At 40.5% G+C, this 13,866-nt stretch overlaps 1 protein-coding gene across 1 annotated transcript; it reads right to left on the bottom strand.

The window, feature by feature from the left end:
* Positions 1 to 1,814: 1,814 nt before the first annotated feature.
* Positions 1,815 to 13,307, bottom strand: fech (ferrochelatase). The gene is made up of 11 exons (XM_058060850.1): positions 13,104 to 13,307; positions 12,000 to 12,090; positions 11,524 to 11,643; positions 11,285 to 11,433; positions 9,800 to 9,934; positions 9,245 to 9,351; positions 9,028 to 9,126; positions 8,479 to 8,586; positions 7,643 to 7,807; positions 5,285 to 5,344; positions 1,815 to 3,302 (listed from the first exon to the last, which is right to left on the bottom strand). Exons 1-11 carry the CDS (start codon positions 13,141 to 13,143, stop codon positions 3,165 to 3,167), a joined length of 1,212 nt encoding a protein of 403 aa, XP_057916833.1. The 5' UTR covers positions 13,144 to 13,307; the 3' UTR covers positions 1,815 to 3,164.
* Positions 13,308 to 13,866: the final 559 nt, after the last annotated feature.

Here is a 13,866-nt window from a genome sequence, read left to right as displayed (position 1 = left end):
GTCATGGCTTGCTTGGTGATAAGATTTTTATCATATAAAATATGCCGTGCCTCAACTAAGTTTGGGGACACCGTCATTGATAGATTTCAGATAAGGGTTAGCTAGTACGCATAGCAGAGGCGAGGAAGAAGGTCAGTGGAGATGTGACAGGAAAGCAAACAAGGACAGATGGAGGTGGCAGATGGAGGAAGATGACCAGGAGAGGTTCCCAGGTTGGGAATAAAAGGAAAAGTGTAAGGTGAAGAGAAAAAAAAATGAAGGAGGAAAAAAATGAGGGATTCAATAAGAAGAAGGATGATCAGCTGAGACAACAAGAAAAGATGAGAGCAAAGAAGATGGTGGGGACGTAGGACAGTAGATGGATGACGCAAGACAAACAAAACCAAGAGAAGACAACAACAGAACCCCCCCCCCCCAAGAAAAAAAAAACAGTAAAAAGACCATGGTTGGCTCAGATGCTGAGAAGAAGGGGGAGTGTGTAAAATGGAAGGATGGGGGAAGGAAAGGGGAGAGGGCGCCAGGCCTTGCGCCCTCAGGGGTTATTGGGTCGTGGACAGCCAATCTCTCTCGGCTTAATCAACAGCAGCAGAGGTGATTGCAACACCGCAGGGGGGCTGCTGGGGAGAAAACACACACACACAGAGGGATGGTGAGAAGGAGAAAAGCTGATAGAAATGAATGGAAAGGTGTGGCGGGCAAGCTGGGAGATGAGGGAACGATTGGACAGGCAAAAAAAGGGGGGAAATGAAAGGCTGGGAAAGGACCAAGAAAAGGGGGGATGTGGACTGATGGATGATGGAGATGGAGGACAAAGGAAGGGGCAGGATGTGATGGTGATAGTGGGAGCGGGGGTGACGTAAGAATAGAAAGGAAGGATACAAAAAAAGGGGACGATAGAGAATGTGACACCTAATAAAGTCTAAAATAATGAACGATATTGAAAAATAATGAAAATATAATTGATGCGTTTCTATCCACTCATACAAGCCATAACACTAAAAAGCGACCATATCAGCCATATTTGATATCATCTAGGAATTAATTCCCGATACGATACATCACATCTTATGTAACGAATAAACATGATGCGTTTTGACTGTGATGCCACTGAATGCATTGAAAAAGAATCACTGTTTACACATTTTGCCTCAATAAAATAAAAAAAAACATAAACAATAATCAACTAAAATAACATGTACAAGTAAGTTTGAATTAATTCCCATATAAGAATCCAGTTAAATTGTGCTGGCAGGGATACAATTTGGAAAGATGCACATTTCTATGTGGCACAAACATCCGTATAAATGCAAAGCATGAAACTCTAGACTAAAGTCATCCCTGTAATGGTTTTTCACAAATATAGAAACTAATTATTATTAGTTTCATTCATTCATTTTCTACCGCTTTTCCTCACGAGGGTCGTGGGGGTGCTGGAGCCTATCCCAGCTGTCTTCGGGCTAGAGGCGGGGTACACCCTGGACTGGTCGCCAGCCAATCACAGGGCACATATAGACAAACAACAATATTCATGGACAATTAACCTAGCATGTTTTTGGAATGTGGGAGGAAACCGGAGTACACGGAGAAAACCCACGCATGCACGGGGAGAACATGCAAACTCCACACAGAGATGGCCGAGGATGGAATTGAACCCTGGTCTCCTAGCTGTGAGGTCTGCACGCTAACCACTAGACCGCCGTGCCACCTGTTATTATTAGTTTCATTTTTGTTTATTATACTGGCAGTTCACATTGGATACCTTTTATTTTGGAGTGTTTTTGTTTCTTTGTTATGACGGAATCACACGTTCCATGTTTCATCTTCAGCTGTTTATTGTGTTTTACTATGCAGGAAGACATACCGACACCCCATGGCTCAATGATATAGAAAAAAACAGGTAGTCGAGAACAACAAAACAAAAGCAAATAAATACAATATTAATTATAAATGTAGCGTAATGTACTTTTCAGGTGCACAGCAAAAATCCAATATTTGGCAGCGCTACAGGGGAGGAGTTATTTTCAATTGCTGAGTTTCACTATTGTATGGAGCAATTTAGGTATATGTTAAATTATGTTTCAAAAATAAAATCAAAATGTTTAAAATTATGTTTTCCGGCCATAACTTCACTTTTAGCACATTTTTCTCGGATGTTGCTGTGCACAAACACCGCAAAAAAATACTATACACTGATAACAACAAAAAAAACATCCATGAGGTGTACCGACATGATCAAACTTGTTTTGTATTTCAGTGGAAGATGGTTGATGCAGAAACAAGCAAACAAACAAAAAATATCTGTTAAAGTCATGCGGGTATGACAGTTGGTTACAACGAGCTACCGGAGTCAGTAAAGTCAAACATTATTACCTCATTTGAAAAATCTAAATAAAAGCAACCAGTGTAAAAGGCACATTGTTGTGGCAAAAAAAAACAATAAGAGTAGGGCACAGGGCCTTATTTATTCACGTTTATGTTAAAAAATGGGTAACTGGGTTTTCTCATGTGTTGTATTTTTATACCTTTAAGGTATTCAAAGTGCTTTGCCACTGTGTCCTCATTCACTGAGTTGGGGGGGGGGGTCATGGTACATTTCTGTAAAGTAACGTTTTTCAACCCAGTAGCAAATATGAGGCGCTGAAATCAAACAGACATTTAGACACATCTGCAGAATGTGTTTGGAGCGATCAGAAAATGCTGCGTTTAAGGTTTGCTACATGAAGGTGACGTATCAGGAAAAACATACTCAACCAAAATGACAATACCCTTGAGTCTTGAGCTTTATGTGGAGTTATCGGAGCGGCGTGTGTCGCACTCGTTATTGATGATTAGCAACAACACAACACTTTGATCGCTCAAAAGGTGTTCTGCTAATTCCAGAAAGAAGCAACATTGGCAATCAATTGTATTGTCCGTGTAAACAAAAGGCAAACTGCAAACTTATGACTTAGCTTATTGACTTATTTCCTTTTTATGTTTTTTTTTTTTTTCCGTCAAAATATTTTAAGAAAAACTAAGATGTCAAGGGTGGATTTGCAGGAATGATCCGTCTTCATTCATTTGATGTTCTTACATGAGACAGTCTTCTCATCCACACAGCCCCCATGTGTCTTCACAGGCAGCACACACTCACGCTGTGTGTGTGTGTGTGTGTGTGTGTGTTACTATGTTCGTTTCTGGTTGGCAAAGAAGGCCTTGGTCTCTCCACAGGTGGGGTTGGTGCACAGCGGGCAGCGTAGGGTCAGCTGGCGGGAACATGGCTCATTGGACTTCAGGTGAGATTGGACCAGTTCAGCCAGAGCCTGGACAGACCAAGGGCGTGGAACCATTAGCACTTTTCTTACAACAACACTCATCGGATTTGGAAGCAGTCACGTCTACGAAGGTAAAAGCAACCTTATTTCCTTTAATAGGAATCCTTATTCCTATTTATATGCATTTAGAATTGTTTTATGCATGAACAACTACAACTATAAAACTATTAAATGCTTTATGCTAACATTTTTTGGACTTGTAGCATAACTGTGTTAGCTAAAAACTACAGAGTCAACCTCTGATGCCATCATTTTCCATCTAGTGGCAAGCTGCTATCTTCGAACAAATATAAATATACAAATATAGTGTTGTTTAATGCAATGAAATCAATTACAAACGCGGAGCTATGTAACCGGAAGTCCTCAGGAGCGCTTGAGAATGTGACCAATCACAACACAGTGGGCGTACCACTACAATTTGGTGACTTGACTATATGTGTATATCATTTAACATGTGCTGTCGGACGAGTGGTTAACACGCAGGCCTCACAGCTAGGAGACCCGAGTTCCGAATTAGACCCTCGGTCATATCTGTGTGGTGTTTGCATGTTCTCCCTGTGCATGCCTGGGTTTCCTCCCACATTCCAAAAACATGCTAGGTTAATTGGCGACTCCAAATTGTCCATAGGTATGAATGTGAGTGTGAATGGTTGTTTGTCTATATGTGCCCTGTGATTGGCTGGCGACCAGTCCAGGGTGTACCCCGCCTCTCGCCCGAAGACAGCTGGGATAGGCTCCAGCACCCCCTGTGACCCTTGTGAGGATAAGCAGTAGAAAATGAATGAATGAATGAATGAATGAATGAATGCCTTTAACTTAAAGGTGAAGTGGTGGTTGTTTTGGCGACACCTAGTGGCCATAATAATTAATTGAGCTGCACTTGCTTCTGTCCTGGAGACTGTGGAGATTGTAGCTGCTATTTAAAGTTTGTTTTGTTTAGTATATTTACATTAAATTAAATAATCCGCCAGGGAAAAAAACAACTATAAAATAGAACTAAAACGATGCCCGCACAGTGAATTTTCTGTTTTCTGAATCGCTGCCATTTTGTGGATGTGATGTCACGCCGGGAACGCTATCCGACAACCAGACTGAACAAAACACAGCCATGGAGGGGTCATACGGAGAAAGTGGCTCCACAAAGCCACAAAAAATTAACAACTGCAAGATTGCCATTTATGGAAGCCTGAAAACATATATCCGGTACACTTACAGCTCTAATTCTGCTTTCAGCATTCACACAATCACACGAAGGAGTAGAACATCATCTATCTATCTATACCAATAAACCTGGTAATGGAGGTTGCTTTGTTTTTGGCTGCAGACGGCAGTAGACACATGCTGTTCAGTGAGAAACTAAAACCAAGGAAACCTTCAGTAACTACGAACTAATCATCCTCTGGCTATTGATTTACACACACACACACACAAGCCTGGCGAGGGGTCTCTGAGCAAAGGCGGGTTTGAGGAGGCAGCCAGCTGGGCAGTTGAGTTCTACTGTAGTCAGCTCTTAAGATTCTCATTGATCTGCACCTCACTTTAATAAACCTCTACTACCCATCTCTCTCTCACACACACACACCAAAGTGCAACAAACAAGCAAAAGTTGGACTTGGCTATTGTCGTGCATGGGCTGAAGAAAGGCAGCGATGTAGGAAGGAAGGACAGAAGACAATGTGAAGGAGAGAAAGAAGGATGGAAGGGAGGGAGGAAATCCATGTATTGACCGTCTCCTGCTTGGAGTTCACTTGGAGTGTCTGCTGTGGTCTCCTGTGTGTCTGTCCTGCATGTCGCCCACTTCCCCTCCTGATATAAAATCACATAACTAGCTCCCATCTACGTACATGTTATTCACGGTAATACACTTGTACTTGTACTTCAACAAGATGGAAGATTGTTATTACGATCATCCAATAAATATTTGGATATTATAATAATAATAATACTTAACAATAATACTGTGCGTGTACCTTCATAAAAAGAGGGTTTCCATTCAACGACTCTGCTCTCCTGAGGTTCTCCACACCACACTGATAAGAAAAAAAAGCATCTTAAAACACAAATACACATAATTTCCAATGTTCAAAAATGTGACGACAGTCTCATAATGAAACTAAAAATAAGCCCATAATATATACACAAAACAATACTATTTATACTGATTTATCACCTACAATGCATGCTGGGTAACTTATTTATGTGGATGAGTGTGTGTCGGCTTTCCAGCATGCCTTGCGGGTTATAAATGGGCATAAAACAGTATTGTTTTGCATGTAAATTAGTATGGAAGTGTGTATTTCAATACTCACATAGTCCTACAAGAGTGTGTAAGTTTTGGTTGCACCGTGAGTGAGGCAGGCAGGCAGTGTTTGTTATGTGTGAGTAAGGGTGCAAATACCAAGCCGATATGCTGTTTTCTAAGATTATAGGTCGTTAAAAAAATTTTTTTTCATCAAAAATCTGCAAATTATACAAGGATCATGAAGTCACAGTATGTACTCGGTTCAGAGTGGATATCGAAAAGTATCTTCTAAGTCCAACCTCCTGAAGTGAGTGAATATAAATGTGTTTTTCCCAGAAGGAACACAAGCGTTTTGTTCTAAGATTGCAATTATTTTCATCTGCAGGTTTCATTTTCTTGGCTGTTGAGACACTTGAAGCAGCTCAGACTGCAGTCTGCTGTCGGGAGCATCTTTGTGAGGTTTAAAATGTCACTCAATGAAAACTGATAAGATTTGTGTGTTTTTAACTTGAATTAAAAGCATATTATTTATGAATATTGAGGTGTATAAAAAGTGCATTTGTGTTAGTGTGTGTCATAGTGGCACCAGTCAAATTGATCTGTGGTCACCTTGCTGGTGCCTTCCTACAGACAGCACTGGGAGCACTGGTGAAATGTCCGACATAGACAGACACTGAGGATGTCACTTGATCCTACAGTGTGAAAAAAATGTTTGCCCTCTTTGGGATTTCTTGGTTTTTTTAATGTTTGTCACACTAAAGTGTTTCAATTGTCAAAGACAACACACTGAATAAATGAAATGTTTTATTATTAAAGGGAGAAAAAAAATCCAGTCCAACAACCGCAATCAAGCGTTGCAATGAGTCCTTAAAGTTCCTGTGAAGGAATTTTGGGCCACTCATCTTTGCAGAATTGTTGTAATTCCGCCACATTGTAGGGTTTTCCAGCATAAAGTGCCTTTTTAAGGTCATGCCATGACCTTGAGGTAGTAAATGAGGTAATAATGTTTGTCATGCATCTCAATAGGATTCAGGTCAGGACTTTGACGAAGCCACTCCAGAGTCTTCATTTGGTTTTTCTTCAGCCATTCAGAGGTGGACTTGCTGGTGTGTTTTGGATGATTGTGTTGCTTGCAGAACCCAAGTTAGTTTCAGCTTGAGGTTGCAAAAAAGATAGCTGGACATTCGCCTTCAGGATTTTTTTTGCTAGACAGCAGAATTCAACAAACCATCACACTACCACCACCATATTTTACTACTTTTTTATGAAATGCAGCATTACTTTTACACCATATGTAATGGGACACACACCTTCCAGAATGTTCAACTTTCATCATCAAGATGTTTTCTGGCAAAATTGGGACTTCTTGGAACGTTGCCATGTCGACCATATTTTCCCAGTGTCATGAACGCTGACCTTAACTGAGGCAAATGAGGTCTGCAGTTCTTTAGATTTTATTGTGGGGTCTTTTGTGACGCCTTGGATGAGGCGTCACTGCGCTCTTGAGGTCATTTTGGTTGGCTGGCAACTACTGGGAAGGTTCATATGTTCAAACCACAGTGTGAGCCATTATCCACATGTTTTCACCATTTGTGGATAATGGCTCACACTGTGGTTTGCTAGAGTGCCAAAACTTTAGAAATTGCTTTATAAACTGATATATCAAAATTAATCTCAGTCAGGGGTTTTTGGCGATGATCTTGAACTTTTGATGTGCTGATGAACAGACTATTTCACTGTAATGGTTGTTTGCAATATATGGCTTGCTTTTAGAGGACATGTCTGCCTCCTAGTCAAGAGATCTGGGTTCGACTCTCCATTGGGACATCTGTGTAGATTTTCACGTTGTTTGTACGTGGATTTTCTCTGGGTGGTTCTTCCCCAAAACAGGCATGTTCGGTTAATGGAGACTCTTAAGTTGACCATGTGCGTGTGAATGGTTGTTAGTTCATATGTGCCCTGTGATTAGCTCGAGACCAGTCCAGGGTGTACCTCACCTCTCACCCAAAGTCAGCTAGGATAGGCTCCAGCTAACAGGTGACTTGTTCTTATATTCTGTATGTGAGAACGGCATGAACGTGCTCACCTCTTCTCCGAGCACCTGTCCATACTCGATGTCCAGCTCGTGTAACGTCTCTATGTGATCGGATGTGAAAGCGATTGGCACGAGCAGGATGTTCTTCTTCCCCCTTTCACAAAGACCTTTGATGACTTCGTCCGTCTGCGGCCCAAGCCAAGCCATGGGCCCCACCTGAGCAAACGCAGGATACGAGGAAGGGGACATGAAATTGTGTTAGTGCGGTAATATTACAGTGTGTGGAGGAGGGGGGGGGGGCAACTCCTTCATTATAAAATAAAGAGGTGGCGCCATCTTGCAGTGGCAAAATAGATTAACATCAACACTGGAAGACAAACAATTGAGTTTATATGCTTTGCACATTCCAAAAATACTATTAAACCAAAAATGTATAAAAAAAATAATCCCTCAAAACGGCGCCACAATTACAGTATCGGCAATCAAGCAATCAAGCAAAAAAAAATTCTGTGCCGTGCTGCAGCCTGTCGTAACTTCCACTTGGTGTGCACATGTTACAGTTACGTCATAAAATCATCCTGATTTCAATACATTTTTACGTGTTTTTACATAAAACCATAAAAACGTGTTGTGTGTTAACATATTTGGCTTTCTGGAACAAATTAATTTGATTTTTTAATGGAAAAAATTGATTCAGTAAGGAGGGATTAATGACACTAACCAAGGTTCCAGTATGTGTGTGGTTATGTTACTAAGCTGTTTCATGAATTGAAATTAACCAGATCACCCGCAGACAGAATCACTGAATCAGCAGTTTATATAATGAAGTGTGTGTATGTGTGTGTGTGTGTGTGTGTGTGTGTGTGTGTGTGTGTGTGTGCCATTACCCTGGATTGCCACACCAGTCTGTAAGGGTTACAGTGTCCTAGTCTCTCCATAACTCTCTGAACTGTGGCTCCCACTTCCTGGGGATATGGGTCACCTCTATTTACAACCTGCACACATTACACAACAACAAACATCAATGATGACCAGAGTTCAGAGGGAACAGCATTTAAACATTTATTATTGTTTTCAAAAGTTGCAACGTTGTTAGTATTACCGACAGTGAAATGTGCCGTCTTATTAAGCACTGATATCTACACTGGATGAATAGTTAATGAGAGTCGTGGTGGCTCACTTGCGGGAAAACACTGCCCTCTAGCGTATTTGTAGAGAAGTGCATAAACTCCACTCAGCATTATCTGTTGAAACATTTCTCACAATATAAAGATAAGACTGAATTATTTTACATATAAGTTTTTTTTTTAAGTAACACAATAATTAGCTTTATAAAGGAGTAATTCCGATACTAATTCACTTTCTTATTTAAAAGTAATTTGGCCCACACTGGTAATAACAAGTCATATACATTTAAAGGTTAAACTTGTACTTACAGCCATAGGAAGTGAATGTGCGGAGAAGAGAATGACAACATCATCTCTTTTCTCCTCTGGGAACTTCAGCAGCTCATTACTGACATGTTCCGCAAAACACTGCAAGCATAAACACAAAAATTATTATTCATTATAAAAATCTGTATTTTAATCTTCTATGCTTCTAATTATTTACCCTGTTGTGATTTATTTGTGTGTGTGTTTGTGTTTGTCTAACCTCCACCAGCAGAGGGTGTGTGGGCCAACGGTCAATGACGCTCCATCTCATTTTGGGACGGTCACCTCTGTTTCTATAGTACCGGTAGATGGCGTTTAGACTGCTGCCTGTTAGCGAAAGAAAAAAAAACAATTACAAAATTACCAAAAAATATGTTTAATGTCATCACCTGTATTAACAGAATATGTCAATAAAATATATGTTAAATATATGTAAATAAAAAGCAATATGACAGACAGTGTCACAAGCCCTGAGCCGGAGGATACGATTGGCTGCCCGTTAAGACACAGGATGATACTGGTCCCAACTGCAGTCTAATAATCATAAGGGCCATAATTGTTATCTTCCAAGGATTCAATATTTCTGTAGTCTGCTCAAAGTGGGCTGGGATAGGCTTCAGCTCACCTGTAACCTTGTAGCAGCACAAACTGAACGGAGAGATGGAAATCTAGTATGTTTTGGTCATTAAGGTCATTAGTCATGATGATGTAATTAGACTAAACGGTGAAATTGAAGCCTTGACAACATGTTTATATTTGATGAGTTGTCTGTGACCTGTGGTGGAGCAGCTGTACTGGGGGTACTGTGTGAAGGCCACAGCTCGGTCCACTCCGTCTTTCTCCATTTCCTCGATGGCCTCCTCAGTCAGTGGGTTAACATACCGGAATCCAATGTAGAATTTATGAGGAGCTGATGGGTAAGAAAAAGACAAAACTGCATCATGGGAAAGATGTGCTACATTGCTTTTCATAGGATTCGGTTTCATGGTTGACTACGGCCTTTTATTAGTTCAAAAATATATACTTTTTTTTTTAAAGATGTTTTCTGAGATGTTTTCAAGATGGTCTTTTGAACACTGACCTTCACTGAGTTCTTTTAATGTTTTTGTGGGGTCTTTTGTGACCTCTTGGATGCTGCGCTCTTCAGGTACATTTGGTTGGTTGGGGGTAGGTTTGGATTTTTTTTCCCCCTTAATAAAAAGTTTACATTTTGTGTTCAGTTGTGTTGTCATTGACTTCTTTCGCTTTCGTTTTTTCCCTTCAGGGGTCGCCACAGCAAATTAATCTCCTCCATCCAACCCTGTCTCTCTCACACCAACTACCCTCATGTCCTCCTTCACTACATCCATAAACCTCCTCTTTGGTCTTCCTCTACGCCTCCTACCTGGCAACATCCTTCTACCAATATATTCACTATCTCTCCTCTGGACACATCCCGACCATCTCAGTCTGGCCTCTCTGACTTTATCTCCAAGGCCTCTAACATGTAATGTCCCTCTGATGTACTCGTTCCCGATCCTATCCATCCTGGTCACTCCCAATGAGAACATCAGCATCCTGCTTCCTGTCTAATATTAACATTAATTTGATGATCTAATCACAAAAACCAAGGTATCAATGTACTATAACAGTTTTAGAGGTGTAGATAGGTATTGTCAGTTTTTTGTTTCCTAACTGCTGCTCACAGCCTGTGTTGTTATCAGCGAGGTGTGTAGCAGGCGTGTTGGCGACCACTCCTTCAGTGTGTCGCTATCTTCACTTTGCACTCACACACTGCAGCCAAACACGACAAAATATTGGACACACTAGACCGGTGTGTCTCGAATTTTTCAACAGAGAAACCCTGAAGGACACAGAGGCCATTTTGATACATGTTGGACATTAAAGAGGCTAAAAACAATCCAATGTAGGTCAATTAGAATGGTTCTCAATTATTTCCTGTTATGCCGCCTTTCAGGGACAGAAATGCACTAATATTGAAAGTTTTCCAAGTCAGTTCACTGCAGCCCCCCCCCCTCGTCTCACTATTTGACAAGCACTGTGTATATACTGTGTATTGTGTATATACTGTATACACTGTGTATAAGCACTGTATATGCTAAGCTGCTGAACAAACCATCCACATCTTAGTTTGGTGTTATAAGTGACAAAGCAAATTAGTGTAATATCTAACAATATAGTTCATTCATAATCATGAAATGTGAAATCATTAATAATAAAATAATTGTGAATTTGAATTTGCAAACAGTGACTTTGTCACCTGTTTCAGGGCTCATCTCATCCAGCAGCTTCACCATACCCTCCCCCTGCATGGAGGTCCAGTGTTTAATGGGCGATCCGCCTCCGATCTTACTGTACTGCTCCTGAATCTTTGGCGTGCGACGCTTAGCAATGAATGGACCCAACTTACTGTGGAGCAGGAGAGCGACACATCAGTCAGTTACACTTGAAGATTACAAACAATGAACAGTTTATAAATAATAGGTCTACGTGTCATACTTCTGTACAGGGAGTTTCATCAGGTCAGTATCCATGAAGAGCCTCAACAGGAAGTCGTGCACATCTTCCAGTTTCTCGGGTCCTCCCATGTTCAGCATCAGGATGCCTGTCTTCGGTTTCCTGCACAACAGGTTTATTTGTCACTAAGTCATTAGTCTATACTATAGTATAGTACAGTCATTCCTCGCTACATCGTAGTTCGAATATCACAGCTTTCAAACAATAATTAATTAATAAATGTTTGCAGACCCGAGCTGACATGTCATAGCGGAGAGTGAGTGCAAAAAAAAAAGTTTTCCTCCCATATGGAAATCTACTATGTGGAAAATCACCAATCCCGATTAGGTCTGAAAGCAATTAACGAGAGATGACTGTAATTGAAAATGTTTGTTACATAGCATACACATAACATTACATCAACTTGGCATGAATTAGCTTAAAATGTACACTTTTCTGTTGTATCATATGTGTTTCACCTATTGTCCTGTGTCTCTGGGGTGGCGTTCTGGGCCAAAGCGGCAGCAGTGGAGCGTCGCCTCATGCTCAAACTGACACTGCTCCTGGCAACTACAGCACAACACAACAATCAAATATGATAACAATGTCATATTTTAACACTGGGATTATGTATATGTTTTATAATACATTTTCAACCATAAAAAACTGGTTGCTGAATAAGACAAACTCATACATGTTGACAAATGTCCTCTGAGCCCTCAAAGGGTGGCCGACCCCGCTATTTGAAAAGCATTGTGTAATTTAACAAAAAGAAGTGAAGAAAATAAATTTAGTAATTAACTAGTGCCACCAATATCAATACAAAAATACATATATGCACACTTTAAGTAGAAGAGTACATCTTACATTATCTTACAGGAGATATTGTGTAATACTCTGAAACGCCGCCAGGAGGGCTTCGACTGAGATTATGCAAGTTCGAAACGCTGAAATTGTGTACTTCAAACCATATGTTTCCCTCGCTAAATGGTAATATTTATTATTTACAGAAAAAATACTAAGGTCAACACATAGGAAATGTAAAAAAAATTCCCCGGCACAATAACTGTGAGCGGTAAAGCACACTCATGTTGAATTGTGTAAAGACACACGGAATTTGTGGTTAACTAGTAACGGAAATGACGAATTTGTGTGCGCAATAAAGGTCCTTAAAATGAAAACGGGGTGTAAATGTTTCGCTTCCTAATACATGCAAATAGCACCATACTAACACTACAGGAATCGCTAAGACTGTATGAGGTAATTCGTCTTACCATACACGGAAAAGCAAATTAAAGTCACAAGTATTACTGTTTATTGTGGCAAATCCTCAGCGGAAGTTACGTGTCTCTAACCTTTTTAGCTTGTCGCTTATTTACGAAACTATGCTGCCAATGTCATCTGTGTGTTCCTGTGCGTGCACGCAAGACTACACACTGCACATTTGCAAATGATAACCGCGCCCAAATCACACATAAGACTTAAAAATGGCCAGTTGCACTGACCCACGTGTAAATAAATTGCAAATAGTATGTACAAACATAGCTTTGTCGGAGCTAACTTAGCTGGACAGTACCACTCACAGTGTATCAAGCGACCGGCGCTGCCCAGGACTGCCATCATTGTAGTTTCCAGTCGCTATCTCCAGAAAAGTCACCCTGATAAAGACGAAGTACACTTCTGATCTCGTTAACTCCCCCCAAGACTGTCTGTCTGTCCTTCCCGTGTGTTTCCTTGTCTGATATACCAAGTAGATTCCTTCAGCTACCACCACCAGCTGGCCGTGTCCCAGAGCTTGTCAAGTTACCAAGCATGTCCATGAGTACTTCCGGGTGCTGTTTGAACTTAAAACCCTACAAATATGTTTATTTTTGTTGATTTTTAATGTCTACTTACAAACAATGATGTGCAAATATTTAGGGTCAAAAATGACGATAAGTGGGGCGACTACACTCGTATCTGGTTGCGATATGTATGAATAATTACATACAATTGTCTTAAAATTCTGTATGTACACATGCGTAAAGGTTCACGATATTGTTCTGATGTTTTTTATAGCGAAATTCATGGCTTGTGTGTTGCTTTGTGCGAAAGCCTAATATGAGGGTCTAATTTGCTGCGTTTCCGGTTAAGCATTTTTTTACGCTTGACTACTTATTACGTTATTACGTTGCGTTACTCCACATTATAACCCCGCCTTCACGTGCCGTGGCCGCGCCCACTCTTACCAGGTTGACAGTTGTATTGCTTGTATGTATAGCATGTCTTATGCATATACGGTATGTTTGCATATATATATTTTATTTAATGTGTGCAGAAATAATAATAGTAATAATAAATATCCAA

Source organism: Doryrhamphus excisus, chromosome 2 (assembly GCF_030265055.1).
Source record: "Doryrhamphus excisus isolate RoL2022-K1 chromosome 2, RoL_Dexc_1.0, whole genome shotgun sequence".
NCBI lineage: Eukaryota > Metazoa > Chordata > Actinopteri > Syngnathiformes > Syngnathidae > Doryrhamphus > Doryrhamphus excisus.
This window is presented reverse-complemented; position numbering and strand designations above follow the sequence as displayed.

Excerpts from the sequence above, each read along its gene's own strand:
- fech (XM_058060850.1), bottom strand. The coding sequence starts at position 13,143 with ATGATGGCAGTCCTGGGCAGCGCCGGTCGCTTGATACACT. Across the intron at positions 12,091-13,103 it reads CGCCGGTCGCTTGATACACT|TTGCCAGGAGCAGTGTCAGT; the intron begins GTGAGTGGTACT and ends GTTGTGCTGTAG. Across the intron at positions 11,434-11,523 it reads ATGAAACTCCCTGTACAGAA|TAAGTTGGGTCCATTCATTG; the intron begins GTATGACACGTA and ends CCTGCTCCACAG.